We start from the raw sequence: 27567 nt of genomic DNA on the forward strand, positions 1-27567 counted from the left end.
ATGCATTAGTATTTTTTTCTTACAAACATGATCATTAACAATAGGGACTTACTGTAATTCCATGTTTACATGGAAGTAATACTGTTTACTTCCATGTAACCATGGAATATTTTATCGTAGGGATTCCATGTTTAGGGCGATAAAACAGCATATGTTTGTTATGTTGAAAAATATAATATAAGTATTCTGTACTTGGCATGTCTACTTACTTGATCATTTACGCCGATCAGTTCACTGCTTGACGTAGGACTTGTTGGAGGTTTGGCACAATTTTCTTGTTGATGCCCTAGCCCTAGGCATGTTACTTCTTCATCAATACTTTCTTCAGCGTTATCTTGAGCTGTAACTTCCTCTTCAATCTCATTTCCTGGGACTGAGGCTGCAATAAAAAATAGCAAGTCAAAATAACATTAAGTTACATATAACATATAATTTAAAGCCAATTTTAATAACATTGTAAAGATATAATAAAATATATAAAAAAATATAAAAAGAAGTAGATACATGGCCTCATAAATAATGAATGTGCAAGCGAGTGTGGTGCATTTTTTACATCATATTATCACAAAAAGATATAAAATTACTATGATAGATATTCATGCTGTGCTGCTGTGCATGTATAAACAAATAAAATACCTACACAGAAAGAAGTAGAAACCAAAGGGAATCATAAAAATCACATAAAAAATTTGATAGATAGCAAAAAACAACTCATAATTATCCAACTCTACAATTAAAAATTATTTGTAATATAAACCTGAACGTTCATTTATCTTTGGTATTTCAATGTATTCTTAAGAAAGAACAAATGACCTTTGAGCTCCATAAATGCTGTAAAACACACATTTAGTAACGCCGTAAATCTATTTAACCATACTGGAAATGATGAAATATTAGACCCCAATTGAGTGTGAGAAGACGAGTTAAGTAGTAAGTAGGTCTTGCGGGAAGGATGAGAGAGACAAGGACGTGGGAGCAGCACTAGCACACATACACAAGGCCGGCTCGCCATGCCACACACCCTCATCATCTGCTGCACTTAGTGTAACCGCGCAGACTGTATTAGACAACTCGATTAGTACCCCCCCCCCCACCCCCCCCCCCCCCCACCCCCCCCCCCCCCCACCCCCCCCCCCCCCCACCCCCCCCCCCCCCCACCCCCCCCCCCCCCCACCCCCCCCATTGCAATTCCACAAATTGGACAATTTCAAAGCAATAAAAGTATTGTCAAAGAATAATAAGTACAAATGTATCTAATAAAAAAATTAATTTAGTTAACTGAATATAAATTTTTAATATTTTAAAAATTGAGCTGCAATTAATCTGTTACTCTCAAAACTCATAATAATGTTTTCAAAATAATAATTACGTTTCTCGTTACGAATTATGTTCTCTTTTAAGAGATTTTCTTTTTTTCCGTTATTGACATCTGAGGTTACATTCATACATGAACCACTTGACGAAGTACTTGAAGCATTTGGCGCTCTTCCTGGATTCTTCACTTCATCCATCATATCCTATTTCATTTGTAAAAATACTCTAAAAATGTATAGAACACAATCAACAAAATGTAAAAGCATAACTACAATAGTAGCGTTTAAATTCATAATTACCTGCACTTTTTAACAATCGTGCGGTTTTTTTTTTTTTTTTTTTTTTTTTTTTTTATTGTGGATGTTTTGGTAGGTAAGTTGGAACATCAAATACAGAAGGCACGGCATCAGGCTTGAGTAGTTCATAGTTGCAATTTGGTCGAAATTGGTAATGATCAGAAGTGAAGTGTTTACTGCAAATGCGACTGCTTGAAGTAGGCAAGAAGTTCTTTTCTTCTAGTTGCTATGACCCATTTATTCCGTATGTCTGGATCTCAAGGAAAACTGTAAGAATTTCCGCCATCATGAGAACAAATTAGGCTACATAATAAATAAATTTAATAAAAAAAACATTAGTAACAAAACAATTTGGGAAAGAATTAATTTTATAAACCCACCGTGAAAACGAGATTAGGATTCTTCGCCTGAAATAAGTTAAACTAGGTTTGGTTTTAGAAAGATAAAATTAATTAGTTCCTTATTTGAAAAGCTATTTCATATTAAGAAGAATCGGCATCCCCAACATATAAATTTGCAAGATACGTTGCTAATATTATTTCCCTTTTCTTGAGTTCAGGTATTATTTGCTAAATAAACTGCGGATTGATTTATATAATAAAACGGAATAAACTTTATTTTGGATTTCAAGGATGTTCTTACAACATTGTCCCTTATTATAAATACCTGGGAACAGTATCAGACAATTTTTTTTATAACTGAAAACGTAATTAATACGTAAATACTACGTATACATATTAATACCTTAATGCTTATTTTACTTTACATTACTTTTACTTTTAAATACTTCAGACTGTATATTGAGTGCTACTTACCTTACCTGTAAAACGATATTCCACAATTCTTCTTATGTCTGTTGTACTTGTGCGATACAACAAGTACAATGCCCCACACTGTACTAATAATACTATAAAACATACATGTTCGTACCTAAAAAAAATCAATAGAAACCTTTTAAATATACCCAAGAGAGAAAACAACCACAGAATGAAAAAAATCACAGGGAACACCACAGCTAAATGATCAAGTCATAGCCTAAACAAACAAACAAAAAAAAGAAAAAAAAAAGAGAGGCTTACATTCATGTCGCACGTGTTTAATTTTAGGTTATGATGTTTGTTTATCCTAAGTTCAAGTACGAGAAGGAGCTTCATACATAAGTTTAATTTTAATACGTTAAATATGAATAATAATATTGTAGATCTTCTTCAACGTTCTCTAGAGTTTACTCCAAACAATCAGTATTTTAAAGACTTTTTGGAGTCTTGTCTTGAAAATGGAGTTTTTCATAAGAAGGTATGCCTCTTAACTATTTTTACTTAGTATGGTATAATGAACAAATCACTTTTTAACGTAATTATTTGTTTTCATTGAGTATTTTGTATCCTAATTAGAAAATTAAACAAATTTTGGCGGCTTAATAGTTTAATTAAAGTAAATGTAACTTGATGTATAACATAACCTCAATTCCAAAATTTCTTCTCCCTAGATCCCTAGAGAACCACTGGATGAGGCGTTTTCCATGATAGTATGTTTAATGAACAGGTTTACTGGGATAGATTACAATAAGGGGACCTGTTTTTTTTTATATTGATTATTACAATCATAATATTCAATTATTGAATATGCATTTAGGCTATAAATCATATCAACATATCTATAACCATAATCACAATAATTTTTAAATTAAAATAACTAATATAATACACATAGTGATAATGTTATAAATAATAAATGAGCTATAGCGATGAAACGAACTGTTAAAACTGGAAATAATAAAAACTCATAAATAATAATGTTATGATAGCAACATGAAAAAACATTTATAACAGGAAATACGAAATATGCATAATTACTTATATGTGTAGCAATGATTAACCGTTTTCGAGAAGTGTTTAAAACATCTTCTCTAGAAAATCTGTTCTGCATAAATACTCACAGAGATGATCTGCAAGCAGGTCGGTTGATATTCCACTTTTTAACTTTCATTTCACAGTTCTCTATGAGTTTTCAACTGTCTGTTATTATCGAAAAAGTGTTTATAGTTGATACATGTTAGTTATTGTTAAAAAATCAGTATCTATTAGTTATATCAAAGGGTAGGGTACTATAAGCGGACCCGGTTTTTTATATTGAAATTGGCAAATGATATTACTTAATCATAACCATCGATATAATCAATCGATACTGATTAATTATTTTGAACAATTAACAAATAATCTATATCAACAGCTGTAAACACTTTCATATAATACACGTAGGGTAATTTTTCAATTTTACATATAAGTAACATTTGATTATTAAAAATGGCAGTCAATTTTAAAAAAAACTACACGGCATTGCTTTGAAAGGTGATAGGCCTAAGACATGTTTTTCGTGGCTTCAACATGTTGGACTCGTAACGAAAAATCCAGTATGTGAATATTGTTGGAAAGAAACAACTGTAACTGTGAGAGGAGCAAAAATGGTCGTCTTCAGTTTTCCTAGTTTTGGTTATAATAATTTGTTTGATCACTGTAAATATTAAATTCATATTTTAATTTAAAACATATGATTATTATTGAGGACTATAGATACTTTTAAATCGATTGATAGTCTAGGATTTGATATGCGAATATTAGGTATCGATGGTTACATTCTTCTATACAAAAAACCGGGTCCACTTATCGTACCCTAACCATATCAAAAGTTATAATTAAGTAACACCGTTTGTCAATATCAATATAAAAATACCAGATCCGCTTATCGAACACTACCCGTTTACTGTAGCATGTTTCAACGAGATTCATAGTGCACTTCTAGTTGAAAACCTTTGATTTCACCAAACCTACTCTATACTGCAGTAAAATTAGCGGCTATCAACACAATCAAATTATCGATATTCATGATTATCGAAACTAAAATGTCAAACCAAATTACGTTATAAGTATTTCAAATTACAGTTTAGTTCAAATGTTTTTATGTCTAAAAAATATTAAAAACATCCCTCGAGGTATTATATATCAGTAAAAAATAAAATTCTAAATGGTCTAATCAAGAATGCCTCCGGCCACTACTGCTTTATAGGAAACGTGACTTAAAAAACAAATATTGTAAATTCACCTAACTAAAACTTCCTTCTATCTTGCAAGAAAAGCAATTTCATTTATAATGTTCTAAAATTCATCATTTTAATACCCTGAAACCTTATATTGTTTTGTTCAGAAAGACAACAGCAATAAGTTAATAAGGTGAATCTCGTTTCCAGTGTGGTAAAAATAAATTTGAAATGATGCATACAAATTTAATCAAACTTTCAACAAACCAATAAATAGTGTAAAAAACAAACATAAGTTTAATAAATGTACACAAATAATGTAACTATAACTTCATATGTACTTACATACCTCGTGGTAACTTTCAATCATTTAAATAAAAACATTTCTGGATTTAAAAGTAATACATGATTACACAACAAACTTCTTACAAACAATCTTATTTAGAAAAAAAAAACGCGATCAAATAAAAAGGAATAATTAAATTTCCTAATATTTTTACTGCTCACATAATCCGCAATGAAACAGGTAAAAATCTTTCAAAACAAATTAACCTTAGAGTCACCACGAGCCGCAAGTAGACGCGATTCTTGAATAGACTGAACAGACCCGGTAGATGATGTATAACTAAAACGTTCTGACCTCAGAAGCTATCGGGAGCAGATAACTCTCGAAATCATACATAACACAGAAATTATAGATGCACAGAACACAAATATAACCACAAATGTACATTTACATTTCAATTAATAAAAAACAAAGTTGTTTGTGATTTTCACTTTCTAAAACCACATGTTTTTATTCAGGAGGATGAGCAGTATACGTTAATAACGTGAAACTCGTTATTTGCCGGGTTGGTCTTTAATGTCATAGATACCAATGTAACAAATAAAACAGTGTAACATTTTTTTACTTTTTACTAGAAGGTTAAATATGTCTGACAGCTTATGAAACAAGTAACACATCTGAATTGCCATTGTACTTATGCGGCGAGTGCCACTATAGATTTGAATTTGGCGCGTAATCTATCAGTAGCTGCGAACACGATAGCCAGCTGCGCCTACCTTTAGGTTATAGCTTTAACAGTGGGAGTCTCCTACTATCTGGAATTCTACTGGACAGGTTCTGGTAGAATCATTCCTGTCTAGAGTAGCAAGTGACACCATACGAATTATTTTGAATTCATTTTGTACACTATTTTTATTTAATAATGCTACATTTTTTTTTTTTTTTTCCCCTTGGGGCGGCCTACTGCCATGCACTTAAGCCTCAAGGGCTTTTTGCGCACCCCGGAAACACCATGAGGCCTACCAGTCTACAACTTCAGCAGTTCAACAAACCGCCGAAAACAACCTATCAGGTCCTTCTGGGAAAATTCACCACCCCTGTCCATGCTACCAAAGATGGCATACCGCTCTCTTGCTATTGCAGGGCAATCAAAGAGCAGGTGCTCAGCAGTCTTCTCCTGCTCATTACACCTTCCACAGAGCGGATCCTCCTGAAGGATGCCAACTCTGTGTAGATGCTTCCTCAGGTGACCATACCCCGTAATAAGACCAATGACCTTAGAACACATTGATCTGTTTAATGAGAGAAGGTCCGAAGCCACCTTGGAAGAAGGTGACTGTAATACCATTCTACTCACTCTCAAACTCGGATGCAACCTCCACCTTCTCCCATGCTCTGCGCAAATCCATTTCGAGACAACCCTAGAGGATTCACACCTTGGAACACCACAGAACGGTTGAGGGCCCGTCATAATTGTTGCTGAGCCCTGGTTGGCCAGGGCATCAGCTCTTTCGTTCCCAAGAATCCCCACATGACCAGGAACCCAACAAACGGTTACATTGTTGATTCTGGCAAGGGAGGAAACGGGTCTGATAGCAATCCCAAACCAGTTTGGATTTGATTGCACAGGAATCCAGCGCCTTCAGCGCTGCCTGACTGTCCGTGAAAATGTTAATCGTCTTGCCCCTATATCGCAGACGAAGATTCTCACGAGCACATTCCATAATGGCTGCGACCTCCGCTTGAAATACTGTCGGATACGGACCCATAGGAACCACCAGCTCCCTACATGGTCTCACTCCCAGAATTCCAGCGCCTGTGCCCCTTTTTGTTTTGGAGCCGTCTGTGTACCATTCGAGCTCATTAATAGACGCTGGATATAATTTATTGTAAATAACTATAATTATGTTTTTTTTTATTTCATAGTTTAAGTATTTCTAGTCGAAAATTTTGTATCCAGATTCAAATGTGGCAGCCCTACTCTCTCCGTGAAACATATATTTTTAACAATTAATTATTGATTTCATTGTGAAGTGGTGAGAAGTATATTTTATAAATTATATATTTCATATAATTATATCTTATAATTATTACAGTGAAGTGTATTATTACATATGAGTCACTGGTAGCCACTTGCTTACAGTTATTTCTCATGCAGATCACCCTTCACTTGTGTCCAGTTGCATGTTTGGTTTGGCCCTTTTCTTTAAGTATTATTTAATCATCTATCATAAGTTTATAAATGTAAATTGGTTTTTGACCGTTGAAAGGAAATAAATAAATAAGACTTGTGCAGTTGTATCCCTTGTTTGCATTGATTTCATTTTCTATCCCTATCTGGTACATTACTGATTCAGCCTCCTAGCTACTGGTACATGTCATATTTTGGAGGTTTATTTAATATTGTAATTTTAATTCTTCGGTTTACACCTCTGATTTCATTTCTAACAGATTTTGAACATTCACAAATTTTGTAATTTTGTGTGTGATTTTTTCAGGAGAATGCAGAAACCATTATAAAACATATCAACACCAACTTAAATAATTCATTTGACAGAGAAAAAGGTCTTCTCTTACTTATATCTTTCTTACCTCAAATTTCTGTAGAAGTGTTTTCCAACAATGCTTTATCTTGGATGCTTCACTGCAGCAAGTTTATCTACCAAAGATGTGGAGTTATTGACAGTCTTTCAATCAGAGCACTGAGTAAGTTATACGTTAACATTGTATAATCTTAGAAATCCAAATTTTTATTTGGTACTCACTGGCTAAGCAAATTTTTCTATTTATTCCACTTACGAAACACACCTAGTGTTTGCGAGTTTATGTTTGTACAGTAAAAACTCAGTTACCCAAACTCTGGTCAACTGAAACGGTTTTATGAATGATAATGTGTATATTAATAACCAAGTAATATAATTTATACTCAACAACAGAACACTGTGCCAATCCTCCGCCTTTAGGCAGAATAGTGGGCGGATTTGTGTAGCGACTGGCTAGGCAAATAACTTTTCCTTGAGATGATTCACCCTATCTTTGCCTTAACATCCGATGCTGTGTTGTGCCACCTGAGTGCCCGTTGACTCACACTGTTGCTATTAGTCATCTCCCCCACTCCTGCCACCATTCCCATAGTGTACAGAAATCATGTGTGTTTAATTCATTTCCCCTAAACACCCATTTTAATTGGTTATTTTGAGATGTAATTGGTTTTTTTTTTTTTTTTTTTTTTTTTTTGCGTTGGGGTATTGGGGTGGATTCACAGATCCTCACACGTCAACCTGAGCTTATTGTGTGCCCCTTTGATGTTAGAGGGGTAAGCCTATCTTTGTGCCCTTAATTAGGCTAAGAAGCTTTTTTCCCCTATACTAGCATCTGGTTCGTCGCCTGGTTGTTTATCACCGAAAAGAGCCCTTCTCCTTGCTCCCAGTCTCTCACAGTCCAGTATTATGTGTTTTGCAGTCTCTTCAGGCTTATTGCAGAATCTACACTCCGAGTCCTCATTTCGTAAACCTAGAGTGTTTAGGTGTTTCCTGAAGTGGCCGTGTTCAGTGATCAAGGCAATCACTTGCTTAACCTGATCTCTGCCCAGCCCCATCAGCCGTCTGGTGAAGCCGGAGCTAGAATCAGCAAGCAGTCTTTTGCCGAGTGCTTGTCCTTGGTGACTCTGCCACCGCAAGCGGTGTGTCTTCCTGGACCATTTGTTTATACTTTGGTAAGCAGCTGACTTGCTTATACCACAACTCGGTTCTGGACCGGTGTATGGCATGCTTGCTCCGCTTTTGGCAAGCCTGTCGGCGCATTCGTTGCCACCCATGCCTATGTGGCCCGGTACCCAACCAAGACGTACAAAGTTGCGTGATCCAAGCTTGCAGAGAGTGTTGAAGCACTCCCACACAAGCTTGGATGAAATGCTGTTGGAGTCAAGAGCTTTAAGAGCTGCCTGACTGTCTGACATTATGCAGATGTTCTTTCCTTGGTACCCTCTGGTGAGGCCTAGGTTGGCACAGGCCAGGATACCATAGATTTCAGCTTGAAATATGGAGCAGTTCCGTCCCAAACTGCCGCAAAGGGCAGTTCTAGGGAATTGACTAAACACTCCATATCCAGTTCTGCCCTTAATAAGCGAGCCATCCGTGTACCAGACAAAGCTCTTTCTTATTGTTGGGATGTTATCTTGCGATTTCCACTCATCTCTGGAGTAGAAGTCAACAGAGAATGGCTTATTGAATACGAATTCCGTTCTCATTATGTCTGAGACCATTTCGAGAATAGCGTTTGGGTTTACAGCTTCGGTGATGGTGCCGTGGCCCGTTTTTAGACGTGCCATTCCTCCACAAGTCAGCAACCATCAGCCGATAAGCTGACTTACGCGCTTCAGCTTTTATATAGACATCAAGAGGTAGAAGTCCTAAAGCCACCTCGAGGGTCGCTGAGGGACTGCTCCTAAATGCTCCGGTTGCAAAGATTGTGCCAAGCCTTTGTAAGCTTTCGAGCTTGGCTTTAGCAGTTACCTGATTCACCTTTGTCCACCAGACTAATGAACCATAAGTGATTTGAGGCCTTACAACTGCTTTGTAAAGCCATAGCGCTATATGGGGTTTTATGCCCCATGAGATTCCTGCAAGTCTCCTGGACGTCATGAGCGCCCACTTTGCTTTGTGCAGGATATTGTTAAGATGATCATTCCACGTAAGCTTATGGTCTAGAGTCAGTCCTAAATATTTGACTGTCTTTGACCACTCAAGCTGTGTGGATGCGAGTTTCAGCCTGGAAAGAGACTCTAGGTTCTTTTTCCTAGTGAATGGTACAACTACTGTCTTAGAGGGATTTACTTTCAGTCCCTCTCCATGACACCAGTTGTGTAAATGTTGAAGGTTGGTATTCATGATATCAACAACAACATTTGTATGTTTTCCCTGTACCATAAGGACTATGTCGTCTGCATATCCTTGGACATAGATTCCATTGTTAGTAAGGTCCTCAAGTAGACCATCTACTACTAGATTCCACAGTAGAGGTGACAGGATGCCTCCTTGAGGGCATCCCCTTGTGGGTGCGATCACAAGCGATTCTTCATTGAGATCGGCCCTGATCCGTCTGGAGCACAGCATGGCCCTAAGCCACCGGCACAGAGCTGGCTCTGTAATTGGGTTAAATGAGAAATAGGTAATCTGAAATGGCTATTCCTCCATTTGTTTCGGTTAACTGGAGTTTTACTGTAAATAAAGTAATCTATTCAATGCTGTAGTGAATAAATTATTTAATTAGTGCAGTGAATGGATATCATTTGCATCTTCAATGTATATGAAATAATTAATAATTAAATATATTTTATATACTTAGAGAGTGTTTTGAGGCATTGGGTCCTGAAAGTCTCATGAAAGAATGTTTATTTGCATAATCTTTCATCAGTTATCGTTCCTTCATTGTAATATTCTAATAAAATATTATTTCACTATGTGTTAAATATAACTAAACATTTTTATTACATTTGACTTTACAGGCTTCAATCGAGGTAATCAGGTTTAATGCTATTTTTAAACAATACATGTAATTTTTGAAGTGGCTTCAGTATTTCTGTTCCTTTAGTAATAGCTAACCCCTAATTTTTAGTTATGAATTAGTCAGTATCATTGAGAACTTTAGTGAAGATGCCAATATAAAACTCTAGAAGTCTTAAAAGATTATAAAAGTTATGAAAAAAGGTTCATTTTTATATATTTGCTCTCACCTTGTCAAAATAGCTGAGCGTTCATATTGAACTCTAAACATCATTCTTAACTTCTATACAAGTATATCTGGATGGTAAGTATTTAGGCAAAACCATATCTCTAATTTTGTCCTTATTGGAGCTGAGCACATACATGTCCAAATATTTATCTATGTAAAATTTGGATAGTAACAAATGCATCCCAGAAAACCAGGTATTTAGAGCATTATATAGTTTTTATTGTATGCAGTGCTTAATTACATAAGCCCTATTTATATATAATTGTAACAACTTCACTGTAGGCCTACATTTTAAAATCTAGTAATGATTGAACTCACACTATTAACCAATACTTTTTCAAGACAGAGTTTTATGTTTTTTGTTCTTGTGGAGGATAGTTTAAGTGTTTAACATTTTATTCATTATATTTATGTTGAAATCAATATAGTAATATATATATATTATATATATATATATATATATATATATATATATATATATATATTGATTTCAACATAAATATAAGGAATAAAATGTTATTCATATATATATGAATAACATATATATTTAAATTTATCATTTGTATTTTTTTCAAGTAGCTCTATTTAATTCTAGACTTCACTTTTTGTTTATTTCATTAATTGTCAGAAATATGATACTGTATGGAATTATGAATAATCATTAATATACTCTTTGTGATAATTATGTTATGTAATATTTTATTTATTTGAAAGTTATTTTATTAAAAACCTTTGTTGCAGCAAAGCTGATTAAGTTGTCTGTGAAGTTTCCAGAAGTGAATAAAGAGACTGCTAAACAGATTGTTCCAAGATTTTTATTGGAAAATGTGAAGCATAAAACGAATATTCAGGTAAATCTAAGAAACAAGTACAAGTTATGAGATATGTTGTTCATGCACAAAAAATAACTAATTAGAACAATCTTGTATAGATAAACTGATCGCAAGGAATTCAACGCAAAAGCAAATATATTAGCTGCCGCGTGCAGGAGGGACTCTCCAGGGATGAGAGAGTAGCGCACAGAGGTGGGGAGTGGGACGAGCATTTCCTTGTTTCCATTTACCAGCTTTGTGGTTTGTGTCTCGCTCGCGCTGTTTCGTTTACACTGCAGATACTTACCTGTTCTATAACTATATTGTATTATTGTATGTAGGCCTATACAAATGTCATAGTTCAAGTATAAAATGTTAATTGAACAGACTAATGTATCCATAGACGTATCCAGGAAGCTTGCGTTTTGGTGTGAGGTTAGCCGCAGTGGCAGTGGCCAGGTCAGGGGGATAAAGCGAGTGGGTGAGCACCGAGCAGTGGTGGAGAGACTGGGATAGCACAACATCACAGCGGCAGAGAGATATTTACTCCACCTTGAGCGAACAAAGACGATGTTGTTATGCTCTGATAGTCATGGAAGAGACTTAATTTGGAACATAAATCAGTGTCAAAAACTTTATGACAGTGTAGGATTTGTAAGACCAAGAGGTAAAGCTGAACAGGTACTTAATAAAGAAAACATCTGTGATGGTATTGAGAGTAAAGACGATATTCTAATTTTATTATGTGGTACGAATCTTTAAAAACTTGTGACTAAAGTTGTTTTGAAAGTACTTGTTAATTTTTATTTTTTATGTATGGTAATTTTATTTAAGACTATTTTAGTATACTTTTGCCTAAATTATAGAAAATAAAATAAAAAAACAAGTTTTTAATCATAATTTATCAAATAAAAAATCAACGGTAATTTTACTAATCTTGTATTATGTTACAATAATTCACATGAGCATCAAGAACAGTGATTGTGTCATTAATCTATGTTACATAATAAAACAATGGACAATTACTTAACAATACAAATTTGTTAAATAATGGAAGTATTAAAATCAATAAAATAATTAAAAATGTGCTTGTAATTAGCAAATTACATAGCTTGTTTTATTTTTTAATGGATAATAGAATAAAAAGTCAGAGGTTTAGATCAAAATATAAAAGAAAAATCATTATTGAAAAACTTGTCTCCAACTTTCAAATTCTTCGATTTTGTAGCAGGTTTGGTCTTGTTATTATTATAATAAAGGATTTTCATCTCTCCAACAAGTTTGTGTTACCTCTTTCAGTGAAAAGCAAGGTTTGTTTTTTTTTTTGTCCTGTTAAATTTTGACAGTGTTTTCTACTTAACATTTCACAACTTTAGAGACCAAGATGGGACTTTATGCTGCTTTAAAGACCAGTGGGGCGTAGCCTGGAGGGATTTTCAAAATAAGAATAGGCCTATCTATATTCATACTAGGCACCGTAAGAATATTAATATAAAATTTCAGTACAATTTGTTGAATTGTTTATGCGTGAAAGCAAAACAAAGGGACTTTTGCATTTATAATATTACTAGGATTGGAATGTAAGTGTAAAAACATTACAGAAATCTAGTTCAGCAGTTGAGAATGGAAACAAGACAGTTAATTTACATAATGTATTCTAGGAGTTACATCATATTGTAAGTATAGTAATCTAATTGACATGGTCTTTTAATGGATTTGAAAGTATCAACATTATGTGTTCCAGGTTTCTGTAGAACTTCTAGAGTGTCTGCAAGCTTGTATGTCTCAGTATTCAGGCCCCTCGGGTGAATTCAAAGTACGTTTATTTCTTTATATAACAAAGTTTGTAATTAACAATTTTAAATGTTGACTTAGTTTCTTATACGTGTCAAATCCGATATAGACATTAAAGGAGAGCAATAAAAGTACGTATTGTTTCTTGTTACAGACTGACATATTGAAGCTGCTGTTGAGAACTGTCGAAGGGAAGCCAGCTGTGGTGGGAGTGGCGGCACGATGTGTACCACTGCTAGCTAGGCTGGGAGGTGGGGGAAAGCAAGGTGCAACGTACAAGACATCATGGCAGCAGCAACAGTTATCTCTTATCACACTATTGCACTCTCTCCTCAATAAGATATACGACCATATCGACTGTGTCATGGTATGAATGGCCACAGACTACTGTAGAGGTTATTTCATGCAGCTGATCATTCTTCATTATGTTACACATGTTTTTATATTCAAACCCAAAGACTGTGTACACTTTTAACCCAAATCAACAAGTAAATCTCATTTACCCTAATGTATAATTTCACAGTGGCTATAAATTATTTATATATAATTTTATATAAAATACAAATTATATATACAAATTTTTATTTTTATTTACTTTTGTTTATTATCATCTTACTTTTACATAATTATTGGTTTGATTTTGTGTAAAGATTTTAAATTTTCTTAGATACTCAGATGGGTGAACACGATTTCCATCCCCATCCAAAGGATACATGGTGTGTAGGGTTGTTAAAAACATCTTGTTAAAAATAGGCTATATGGCCATGTTTGTGATACAAGTATTTTGAAGAAGACTTCTGATTCACTGCTACTGCAGCATGCACTGCGAAGTATTTCTTCTGAAACCTTATTCTAGGCGAGTGTTGCAGAAAGAAATGTTCTTTTTAAATAGCCAATAAAAACAAGGAAACTTGAAAAACCACAGAATTGAAAAAGTGTAAGCAACGTTGACTATTTTTAATAATACATAATGAGGAGGGTAGTTCAAGATTTTTGTTTTGTTATAAAAGAAGTATTCTGTAAGTGCAAAATTAAAGGAAGTTTAAGGGAGAAGAGTGGTTTTAAGGGCTCAAAGAATTCACTTGGAAGTACTCCCAAAAGTAATATATAAAATACAAAATATGTAGTGACAGAAGGCAATGGAACAAAGAGACATTGCTACAGCTAGTGATGTTTTTGTGAAAAATACATAACGACAGAAAAGGCAAACCAGCTGTAAACCTTGTTGAACACGGGTCAATCAAAATTACAGTAGAGATTTTATCTGTCAAGATTCAAAACCAAAAGATGGTTTCTTGTTTGCCCTCGCCATACTAATATCGGCCATGGAATATCAGGAACTTGTTTCAAAATCTGGCCTTCACTTGCCAGTTCTGTTTTAGTTATCTATAGATGTCATCATTGATGTCAAATTGTGTTGATTGCAGATTGCAGAGTCGACATCACAAGGTGAGCTGCTAGAGTTGGAATCTGTAAATGAAAAAAATGTGCTGTTAAGAACTCAGAGACTAGCAGCGCAGTTCTCATCAGTGAGTCAGTTCCTGCAATGTATGCTGTTGTAAGTGAAACTGTTGTGCTTTCTTTGCTGTTGTAAGTAAAACTGTCGTGCTTTATACATGTGAGTTGTGAACAGTCTTAGAAACACCTTGATTACTTACAATACACATTTACATCGGAATGTAGTCTATATTAAAATGTATTAAACTGCTTTACTTAACAAACCTGAATTGTTATATGATGAATTAAAGTCATGATGCACTGGGAGACAGTGTCATAGTGAGCTTCCATGAATGTTCCCCTTCATGACATGTGTATATGTGCTGAATTGATGAAAATGTGTGTAGAAGCTTCATATTGGCTATCAGTTATCACTATATCTCAAGAACTTAAGGGCGAGAATAAAACTTAATGATGTGATCATGGTTTAAATCCAGTAGAGGGAGTTTGTTTTGTTACTATTTTTTCAAAGCAATTTTGAATTCTCAGTTATTATAATAGGTTTTGTGCCAAACATATTTATTTTTCGACACTATTAGTCATGTATAAAGTCGTATCCACAATATTTTTTAATGAAAAGTTAATCATACATCTAGGTAATGTTAGGATCGGCTTAGATCTAAATTTATATAACTTGTACTTTACAATACAATACAAAGTATACACAAATTATCAATACTTTGACCAGTATTCCAATAATTTTACAATTTTGTCTAATTTAATCAGTTTTAACATTGAATAAATACCTTTTCACTTAGGTAGGTTCACTTCTCACTGTTTTATACCTTTCAGTTGAAACTACACTGGTACAGCAAAACCAATGTTTCACTTAAATCTGAGTAATCCTATGGACATCAATAACCACAAATGTCGAGATAATGGGGTGCAAGACCTGCTTGTAGACTTTAGACACAAAACCTTGAGATTAAGTTTCAGAATTTCAAGACTACTTTTCTTTTAGTTGTGTCGGATGACATTTTGGTGAGATTCTGTTGGATGATATCTATTTTTATTATTATAAAACTTTAATGTTACATATTTTGAAAGTATGTTGTGGTGGTTATACAATTATTCAACCCAACTTGGGACTATTGTAAAGGCAGTGTAGTTTTTTAGGACTAAGGATTTTTTTAGGATTATTTTTAGGGATTTATAGTTAAAAGTGAACCTAAAATTAGTTTGGTGTCTGGTGTGATTGGGTTATGTAACTGATGATGACTCCCAGTACTCACTTTGACAGAGACCAATTTGTTTACATCAAATCAGTGTTTCTAGCTATGTCCAAACTGACTAGGATATCTTACTACTGAATTGTATCCTCTAAACCCAAATATAAAATAACTGTACAATAAAGATATGTATAAGATCGACTGTTACAGTTTATTTTAATGTAATAATATGATGTTTATGTTGTTTCAGAGAAGAATTCCCTGTTGCCAAGGCAGTAGCACCCAATGCCATTCTGGATGTGATAACTCATGCTCAAAAGCCAACACATGCTTCACTCGGCTCATCCTTAGAAGCCCTTGCTGTCATGTCTGTCTTACCTTCTATTCAAGTGGCTGCCATGCGACTTCTGGAATCTTTAGTTCTGTGGTAAAACATTACACAAGTGTAATATAGTAAAAGTAATTAAATCATAATTTCTTTAAAGTATACATTCATTGACAGTGTGAGAAGTTTTAGTCATTAATATGAAATATAAAAATATAAAGTAACTATTATAAAAATCCAATAAATACAGTTACAAAGAGTTAAAAAATAAATGTAGATATATTAAAACTTGTCATTTTGTAAAAGATTTGTAAAGGATTTTGTAAAAAGTGAGTTATAAAACTTATTATTAAACCCCCAATTTTTAAGTAATTGTTTTAATATGTCCTCATTTTATCATACAGTTAAAGTTATATGACACAGTGGTTATCAATGTTTTGCTTAACATGAAAAAGTCAACAGTAGAAAACATATTTCTGGACCATGTATTATAATATTAAAATTCTGTGTTGGGAGTTATATAATATCAGGATTGTTAAAAGTATATATTATAAAATTTTCAAATCAAGAAAATTATGGTATGCAATGGTCCATAAAGTGGGCACAAAACACAATTCATAACAACAGGATTTCACAATCATTGCGAAGTATAATAATGATATTCAAGACTAACGAAAGTTAAGTAAAACCAATTAGTAGCATTACTACCTTAGTATAGTTTTAGATTCTCAAATGTAGCAGTTATTGTTATTTTATTGTTTTAATATAGTAAAGAAAAACATTTTATTTTTCAAAAATTTAATTCTTGATCAGGATTGTTTTTAATAGGTATAGTGATTTATGTGGTAATTAAAATTACATAATTTTGTAAGACTATAGCTTGGCTCAGGGAGCGAGCAATTTTATCACCTACAAACAAATAAGTAAATATTTTTATTCTTTCAAAAATTGATTTATATATTTGTTTTATATAATTTATATATATCACAAACAAACATACTAGTCGGTAGATACTGATGAGGCAGTTCATTTTCCTACAAAATTCCTGGTTTCCTTACATCTCTCTGGAATACATCCGCATAGATGTTTTGAAAATAAGGTGTCCCATCATTTTGCTACGTAACCTTAATCTCCCTAAATTATGTAATTGTACTCAATTACAGGTAAAATCTTTAAAACCCACAATAATATGCACAAATAGAATGCACAATACTCACTAGATATGGTAATGGAGAATTTATTTGGAGTTCTCGGATTCCTTTAATCCCTACAGACTTACCTTTCCAATTTTATTTAAGCAGCTGCAATTTCCTGTAAAGTTGTCTTTTTCAATGACCATTAACCCTTTGACCGCCGTGAGCCACTATAGTGGCTCGCTGTATGCGGTACCTTGAGCGCTGCGGGCCACTATAGTGGCTCGCCGTATGCGGTACCTTGAGCGCCGCGGGCCACTATAGTGGCTCTGTGAACTTTACGTCTTTGTCCTTATAGTTTAAACATAATATATATAAAATATATTTATATCAACTTTGAATTGTATTGCTCTGCTTCATTTCAACTATAAAATATTGATATTTACTTGTTTCTATAGTAACAAGTGTATCTTCATCCTACAGCGGAATTTTTGAATTTTTTTGAATTTTACTTAAATTACATTATTTTATGCAATTTCTGTGGAATATATTTGTAACTTTTAGTATATGCTCAAAACAATACGTACTTTTAGGTTAAAAAACATTATTTGAGCCCAAGTTACTTATTCAGTGTGTTTTTGGACCTCAAACTTAAGATTTTTTATTTTTTTAATTACAACAGGCATACATACTACTAAACAAATGTAAAAAAAAAATAATAAAACTGTAATTTATTACATCAACTGAAAGTACATCTCTTCCCCTCAAAAACAAAACCAAAACTAAAAGGCTAGCTCAAAATTTACGAAAGTTATGTAATTTAATATGTGACCATGCAAAAACGGGTGATTTTGCCGTGGCGGTATTGGATCCGTGCAGTGCTCAAACGCCTGGCGGTCTAGCGAACGAAGGCGCGCAGGAGCGGCGGCGCTCAAAGGGTTAATAAATCATAGGGTCAAACACTCAATTTTGCAGGATTAGATTTAACTGTTGGATCCCGCTGCCGCATGTTGCAGCCGAGACAAGTGTGCAGTCGTAACCCATCGGCGCAGTGTTGCGGCTGATTGCAAAACCTTTTAATTTTGCGTTTCTTTGGACACACCTTGCTAAATTAAATGACGTTCAATATACTGGAATTCACAGCGGAATACTGGCTTTCTCTTGAGGTCTATTCAGTTTTGCACAACGATACTTGACAGCCTGATATTACTCCAAACGTTGAGGCGTTTCAGCCGGCAGCTGTTGTTTGTAAACACAAATATGGCTTTGCTTAAGCGTGAGTTATTTGATAAAGATATCAATGAATTATTGTGTTATAAGTTTAGTGAGTTATCTGATAGTGACAAAGAAAGTGAAGTGGATATTTTCAGTTGTGAAAGATGTGATGATTTTGATCTAATTTTATAATATCATTTGATTTGTAGGCCTAAGGTAATTGGTTATTATTATCCAGATTAGAAAATTATATTATTTTGAAGTTTTATGGGAAGATTCTGATCAATATTAGACTCTTGAAGATCAAAGTCAATGATTGTTTATAATTTAATATAGAAATTTATTTTTAATACAAAATTGTATTGAACCCGTGCAAAGCCGGACCGGGTCACTAGTAAAATGATAAATCATACCTGAAAATTTATTCGCAAGAAACATCTCAGTGATACTAGTGTTATACTAGTTGCAATACTTGATAGGTTTGGACTGATGGATCAGTATGAGAGCCCCAGATCAAATTTTCATGTACATACATTTCTAAAAGTTGTATTTGATCTGCATAGTTATTTAATTCTGTATTATATTTAATAGGCCTTAAAGTCAAAATTATATTTAAATTTTTATCTTCATTAAGAAGGAAACTGTTAGCTTTAAACCAATATGAAGCATCATTTAATATGCTTATATAATAATAAAATTTACTTCAAGTAAAGTTGTCATCTACATAGAAACATTTTGGTATAGAAATAAAAGCTGATTAGTTATAAATGGTTATCAAAAGAAGTAGAGACCTCAAAACAAATCTCTCTGAAATACCATATTTATTCTAAACTTCCTGAGACCAAATACCATTTTTTGCTTCCTATTACTAAGATAATATTTAAAATATTCTAACTGAGAATTTCGGATCCCATAGAAGTTGAGTTTTGTTAATTACTCTGGATGACGAACATGATTAAAAAGCTCTGCTTAGGGGACACATAGAATGGATTGAGCAAAAAGCTGTACTTTCAAAGGTTATTCTACTAACCAAAACACCTGTAACTGAAACAAAAACAAAAATGTTAAACATTTTGCTTCAATATAAATAATATTTTTTTAAACTTTTTACAGTAAGTAATGAAATAAAGAGTTACAAGATTCATTTTTATGTAAATAACTTTTATCGTCGAGTGAAAATACAGATGAAGATGATATTCAGTTTTACTTTTTACAATTTTTATTCCAAAGAGTTTTGTTTTAATGAAATTAAGAAAAATATACAATTTATTATAAATTCTGAAAACAGCACAACTACATACAACATCCACAAATTTTGTAAAGAATACGTAATCAATTTAAAAGTTTCTCCCAATTAACTTTTAGCTAAAATCTTTAACTTGTGCACAATAGTATTAGTATTGTAAAGTTTGTATAATAAATGGAGAATCCACAGAAAATAAAGAGGTATAATACTAGTACTTTATAAAGAGTTAGGATCTCTCAAGCATACTCTTATACACTTATAAGATAAAATGTTATTAACTATTCATTATCAATGAGTGAGAATTTGATTTTTTTTTTATTAAAAGTTTGAAAATGTGTTTTAAATTGTCCTGCAACAATGGTTGTAGATTTAATGTGCTATCTTCTATTCTCTTTACAGATACAGACTAATTCCCGTTATTGGTCTTATCTTTCAAATGTTATGTTTTATGATTGGATTCATGTATAATATGTAGTAGTCACTAATAAATACGCACAAATTGTGCTTTTGTTCTTGTAGGCAATCTTGCAGATCTTGCTGATTGTTTAATTGAGTATAATGCCAATCCAATCCAATTGGTTCTTTATGTTTATTATGTTTTCGTGTTTATATAAATCAGTACAGTTTATATAAATATAATCAGTAGTGTTTATATAAATCCAATAATAAACCTTTTTAACACTTTTTAAACTTTTTTATTTTTGTACAATGTACATTTCGAATTCTGGGAATTCATCTTCAGGTAGAGAATTTGAATTCATTACCTGAAGATGAATTCCCAGAATTCAAAATGTACATTGTACAAAAATAAAAAAGTTTAAAAAGTGTTATTATTATATACATAGTTATCAAACACTTTTCGAGGCTACATCTCTAATATAAATCAATATGAATAACCTATTACAGTATTTACACTTCAGAAAACAATTAAAACTTTGATGTGTTTTTGTTGCAGCTTGGGGCGTAATATTGTGCCACTGGGAAGCCAAGTCTGCTACTTGTGCTCTCAAGTAACTGTCTGGACACACCAGCAAATCTCTGACTGGCCGTACGCTATGGACAAGCCTTTTAGGTAATTGGGTCTTTTTTCTCAAATTTTAATTGGAATATGTATATTTTAAAAGATTTTAGACTACCTCAACTAATATTATGGAATTATACTTACAATGTTTTGGACTCTAGAAATCAACAAAGGTTACTGCACAACTGATAATGTAATTTCTGGTCACAGTGCTACTTGTGTGACTGAAAAAAGAATAGTCCATATCAAATGAGGTGTAAAAAGTTTACAATGTTTGTATTTGCCATGATAATTCATTCATCTGTGTTTGGTATTTCTGATAGTTTCATAATTTTTTTCTTTTAATATCTTTGACATACAGGTATGTATTAACGAAGAGCCTCAAAAAATTGAATCCAACATATGTAATATGATTTTTATTTGATTTATAGCTGGTGGCAACAGTTGTGGCAAAAGTCTATTGGCATTTTCGTTCTAGCAGATCTATAACTTGGGTTTGTTTTTTGTTTGCTTGTTCTGTTTCCATATCATGTCTTTTAGGTTCAGGCATCCACTAATGGATCCTTAACCCATCCCTGATCACTATTCCGATAAAACGTTGTAGTCAGACAATTGATCAAATTGCAATGTAGCTTCACCATTCTGCTTTTGATATTTTTCAGTAAGCATGTGGAACTCTTCTTGTGAACACATTCTATAGATGCAGATCATCATAAATAATCCTGTGAGGTGATGCACAGCTTATTTCTACATTCAGAAGCAATTCAGAAAGCGTTACATCAAGTGTGTGACAAGCACATCTTCCGATAACAGTTGTGTCGCGGTAAGTGGAAAAGTGGCCACTTCTTTTTTCATTGTGTAATTTTGCTCTTACCTCAATGAACAATGAACAGTAATGAGTGACACAAATGAGAAACCATTATCCTTGACGTAACATCTTCATTATAAAAACTGCACAACTCATAATGAATTTCATTTGCAATGTTATTTTCTAACAAAAAAATGAATGGCTTCAAACACTTCGCCTAGGAATTGTACTATGCTGTCACTACACTCAGAAATCAATCCCTATTATTTTCAGACATTTTCCATCTGCCATTCATATTAAAAAAATATTGTAACTTACTGTTGCGACCCCTCTCATAATTTACAGCATCATTCAGTGTTTTTAAAGGCTCTCATTTAACCCTCCGAGCGCTTCTCATCGCGGCCGCAACTAATTAATGCCTATTATGACGGCCAAAGTCATGCCCGCGACTATATAACAGCGCTTTGTTTGTTTGAATATATTCATATTGAAATGGCAGCAAAAGTAGTCAAATTCGGTATCATTTCAAAGATTTGCTATAGTACATATAATCGTGACAATGCATAATTTTGGTGGCAGTGCATTACGTTATACTTTGAGTTGACGATACTTTACAACTGCGTACTGCTGAGGTTCTAGTGAAATTCGGGAAGTTTTAGATAAATATGTATCTAGTGAAAACGATGCAAGTGACATTGAAGCTCCTCATATACCTTCATACATTTCACTTCAAGATTTTTCAAGTGGCAGTGGTGAAGAGTACGAACCGGACCCTAATGAACTTTCAAGCTAGGGTCAAATTACGCCAGTGCACAGTTTGCGAAAGCAAAGAAAAAAGGCTGAAGCAGATTTTGGTGCCCTGGCTGTAATACAAGTGTGCACAAAGAACCTATTAGAACATTTCTGGTGAACCCTTAGGCCTGGGAGAAAAAGAAAGGCATCGCAAATCAGTGACTCCGAGTAAACACAGGGAAAAAATTGTGTATATAGTTCTGATTTTTTTCAATTTTATAGTTTGGTTTTTAGTATAAATATAAACAAAGTATATATATTTGCAAAGCTTATTAAATTTGGAATAATATGGCTATTTTGAAACTGTGTTTTTGTGTACATAGTGAAATCTTGAGAAGTGGATGATAGGATGTGATAAATTTTTGAAACTTTTTTTTACTTCAGATGGCTACATACCTAAACAGACAGAGAGTAAGTGCAATACTGTACTGTTATACTTCTTTTATTCCTTATTGTTTTGTGAATACATTGATATACAGGGTGAATTTAAGTTAGTGCCGAAAAAATTTTTGGGTGATACTACTCAGTATAGACCAAAATATGAAAATAAAAAATCCCTATCCCATCTATCTTTTAACTACGACCAATTTCGCTATTTTGTTAAAAAATCATGTTTTGTTTCAATAAAACTCAATTTCCTCCATTATTTTTAATGTTTTTTTAATTCTGAATCCATTTTTGAAATCTACACAAAATTTTACATAGGAATAATGGAGAAAAACTGTCTTGAAAATAAGTTTGATACAAACAAATTGCTAATAAATCAAATTCTTAAGTTTTCGGCAAAAACATTAAAAAGATATTAGACCCGAGGAATTAAATGAAGTTAATTCTGAAGAGAGGCCAATACCACAAAAAACTTGCCCATTTTGTGGGCTTTAAAATGACATAATGCAACGTTACTTTTATTTTCATCTTCTACTGGTTATTAAAGAATCAGTATTGGAAAACAAGGTCTACTTAAAATATCACGGTGCCAAATAACCAGTCAAAATTGTGTTTAATTCAATAATAAATCAAACATAGGTTAAACACATAAAGAACAGTTACAAAAAAGAATAATCATAAAAGTAAGTAATCTACAAATTGTTTTCAAATTGCCTGCCTCCGTTTCTAATTCAGGCTCTCGCACGCTTCCTCATGGCCCTAACCGTCACGTTCAAAGATAACTTGTTACACACTATTTGGGCAGCTAACTCAATCCAGTTTCTTAAGTCTTCCTCAGAGTGTACAGTGGTCGAGTAAACTTCCTGTTTCATAGTCCCCCAAACAAAGAAGTCCATAGGAGATAGGTCAGGAGATCTGGCCGGCCAAGCTACAGTTCCAGCGCGACCTATCCATGTCGGGTAATTGTCCGTTAACCACTGACGCACTTCATTGCTGAAATGAGGAGGAGCACCGTCCTGTTGGAAAACTATGTTGTCCCTCTGATTGTGGTCCATATCAAGTCCATCCAGAAGTGTGGGCAAGGTATGCTGTAAAAAGTCCAAGTAAACTCCACTATTTAAGGTTCCTTGAAAAATGTGGGGACCCACAAGTTGGTTTCCGATGACTCCTGCCCATACGTTGAGATGAAAACGTCTTTGAAAGGAACTTTCTCTTGAAGCCCTGGGATTTTGTTCGGCCCAATGGTGCATGTTATGCGTGTTAAAAACACCAGCCCTAGTGAAGGTAGACTCATCGGTGTACAAAATGTTTCTCAAAAAATGATATTGTTCAATATCACTATTGAGCAGCCAGCGACAGAACTCTACTCTTGGACCAAAGTCATTTGGTTCTAATGCTTGAACCTTTGTAAAGTGATAGGGGTGGAAGTTATTTTCGTGTAAGATTCCTAACACTTTACTCTGAGAAACACCAACTTCTCTGGCAAGTTGTCGGCTGCTGACCTCAGGATTTTCTTGAACTAAATCTAGAATTCGTTCATCTAAGCCAACATCTCGAAGAACAGAACCTACCTCATTACGCTGCCTGTGAACTGTTCCTCTCTCCAACAAACGCTGATGTAGCCTCGTAAAAACTTTATCACTAGGAACTCTACGATCTGTGTACCGAGCGTGGTATTCTCTCTGAGCAGCCAGAGCATTCCCGCCACAAAAACCATATACAAAATGCATCTCTGCATACTCTCTCGATGTGAAATCCATGATAGCTACGACTCAAATAACTATTTTTAAGTGGATAGAGGTAAAGTCAGCTGAAAGACAAAATAAAACCTGAAAAATGGGGTATTCCTTCATACTTGTGATTGTAGAGATAAGATAGTCAGGAGTAAAAACTGATAAGATATGACAATGCATTATGTCATTTTAAAGCCCACAAAATGGGCAAGTTTTTTGTGGTATTGGCCTCTCTTCAGAATTAACTTCATTTAATTCCTCGGGTCTAATATCTTTTTAATGTTTTTGCCGAAAACTTAAGAATTTGATTTGTAAAATAATGGAGGAAATTGAGTTTTATTGAAACAAAACATGATTTTTTAACAAAATAGCGAAATTGGTCGTAGTTAAAAGATAGATGGGATAGGGATTTTTTATTTTCATATTTTGGTCTATAATACTGAGTAGTATCACCCAAAAATTTTTCGACACTAACTTAAATTCACCCTGTATAACATGAACAAGTTAATTACAAAATTGTGTTTTATACGGGTTTTTAACACATTCGAGTCTACGCTCGAGCTAGACTCGAGCGCCATTGTTTAAACCCCCGGCCGGCGCTCGAGCGTGACTCGAGCACAGCTTTGCCGATTGATATACGGAGTTGCTCGAGTGATATTCGAGTACCGTCTGCTGCATTAGAAAGCCAGCGTTAATGGTTAGTTCAGAACAATTCCGCTAGGCGCTACTACGTCATACCCGCTTGAGGCTTTTGTTTATCCACTGACGTGGCCTGGCGCGTCGTCAGTCTATCTACGACAACAATAATTTTTTTAGCATTTTAAATTTTTTTGGCAATTAAAATAATTATTTGTAAATATGTATATAGTAAATGTCTTTAAAAAAAATGAAATTACTTGTTTTGTTTATTCAAAAGTTAGTTTTCAAGTAACACAAGACATGCGGGAGTTTTTATTTTTCTTCAAAAAATGTAAGTTTTGAAATTTTTTTTAAAATTAATTACATTTTATAGGAATACAGTTTTACCTATCATTTTAAAGAGGAAAGATAGAACTTTCAAGAAAATATAATATCTTATACATAATATTTAACAGTTTTCTAAAAATGAAATGTGAAAACCAATTAATTTATGCAGACCGGGTTATAAAAGCAGCAAATAGCGGGCCAGGCTCCAATGTGTTAAAAAGAGAACTGTAAAAACACCAAAAAAGTTGTGGCACTAAGGGAGTGGGTATGTGGCACTCGGAGAGTTAACAACATAAAAATGTAAGAATGTAAGTGTAAAATGTAAGAACATATAGTCACACAATATAATTTTATTAGTGGAACAAAGTTAGTCCTATTTGTCAATTCATAGCCCAGTTTAAAAAATATTCTAACTTTCAAAACATCTTTTTAAACAAATAACCAAAAATAGCCTCAAGAAATTTGGTGTTGCTGTAGATTCCAGTAGATTCTTTTTGAACTAGTAGACAAACAATACCGCTTGAGCATAGACTCCATTAATTTAATCGGTGGCTCTTTTTTTATTAAGTTGTTCAGGCATTTTAAGATACCGACTCCCACTGTTTTATACAATAAACATTTTCAAAAAGTAGTTCTTATATATTATGGATACATTAAACTGAAATCACACAAAAACTAGTAAATGGATTAAGTCAGCAACATTAGTCATTTTTTATCATGAAAGTTTTCTGACTCAAACTATGTTAAAAAGTTGCTTATACGATTTAAATCTTGAAAAATTCATTTCCACTGTGGAAATCGATCTCCAGATGACAAGAGGGAAAAAGAAACTTGTATTGGACTGCAAAAATATTGATTGATACTTATTTTATTTAGTTATTCACGCTATTTTGTTTAATTATATTTATTCATTGACTGAAGTATGTTAATTTCAGAAATACTCGCCTAGCAGCCTATTGCTGCCTGTACTCTTGGCTGAATGTGGTTGGAACTGCTAGCAACTTGGATATGTTGATGGAAAAAGTGTTTCCTATCATTTTAGGTGATATAAACGTTGAGAAACCTACTGTAAAACTCAAGGTAAGGATATTGTACTAATTGATTATAAATTAAGGAAGGGCTTATTAACTTGTTGGGGAGTACTGACGGCTATAACCGTCATCCTACCTAGTGTATACTAGAGTAAGCAAAATTATCCAGGGAGTAAAGAAAAAATTTTTGTTGTTTTCATTCAAAATGTATTGAAACCTTACAAAAGATCATAATAATGCATTTTTTGGATCTACAACTTGATAAATTCATACATTTTGTTTTTTTTGTTGAATTTTACAAACGTATGATAGTGTTCAAAACACGGGTACACACAAAGTGCTACTTCACATTTTGTGCACTCATAAGCAGTTTCTTTCCTTTTACGCTCACCCCGTGTTGTATTTGAACACACAAAGCAGCGTTTTAGCTTCCTTCGGCCATTTTCCCTTACTGGTAGTGGGTGGGGGAAATGGCGACATGACAAGCGTAGCGGCTGCTGGGCTCCGCCCAAAGGACGCGTCACAGCTGTGGCCTCTTCTCTTGATGCAACATGTGCTTCCAGTATCTGTCTGATAACATTAATTCGGAAGTCCATGATGTGAACCTTAGCATTTGGGTTTTTTGATTCCATGTATAGCCTATAAATGGACGTGGCGCGAGAAAATGACAGAACATTTGGCGGCAAATCTGTGATTATGTATTCCGTCACTAGGAGCCAGCACCGTACAGCAATAATTACTTTGAACATTTCACAGTCGAAATAGTATGTAAGAACGCCACTAGAGTGCATAAACAGTTGCAATATTGATTGTTTTAGCAACCCCATCATGGACGGTCATAACCGTCAATACTCTTTTGGGATCAAACAGCTATAACCGTCTGTACTCTTTTGGAACAACTTTCAGCTACTCCTCAACAGGTTAAATGTCAGGTAACTCCATGACTCAATCCTTGCATAAGGATTTAACTAA

General features: G+C 33.8%; 1 protein-coding gene across 1 annotated transcript in view; it reads left to right on the plus strand.

Moving 5' to 3' along the window:
• The first annotated feature begins 2690 nt into the window (after positions 1-2690).
• Positions 2691-27567, plus strand: part of LOC124359910 (proline-, glutamic acid- and leucine-rich protein 1-like) — a 55818-nt gene continuing 30941 nt past the window's right edge. Inside the window, exons 1-9 of the mRNA XM_046813042.1 lie at positions 2691-2906; positions 7432-7639; positions 11408-11517; positions 13223-13294; positions 13427-13639; positions 14700-14830; positions 16189-16365; positions 20813-20929; positions 26500-26644. Of these exons, the coding sequence (XP_046668998.1) occupies positions 2793-2906; positions 7432-7639; positions 11408-11517; positions 13223-13294; positions 13427-13639; positions 14700-14830; positions 16189-16365; positions 20813-20929; positions 26500-26644 (1287 nt within the window). The 5' untranslated portion in view covers positions 2691-2792. The remainder of the gene's footprint in view (positions 2907-7431; positions 7640-11407; positions 11518-13222; positions 13295-13426; positions 13640-14699; positions 14831-16188; positions 16366-20812; positions 20930-26499; positions 26645-27567) is intronic.

The sequence above is a fragment of the Homalodisca vitripennis genome, chromosome 4 (genome assembly GCF_021130785.1).
Source record: "Homalodisca vitripennis isolate AUS2020 chromosome 4, UT_GWSS_2.1, whole genome shotgun sequence".
Taxonomy (NCBI): domain Eukaryota; kingdom Metazoa; phylum Arthropoda; class Insecta; order Hemiptera; family Cicadellidae; genus Homalodisca; species Homalodisca vitripennis.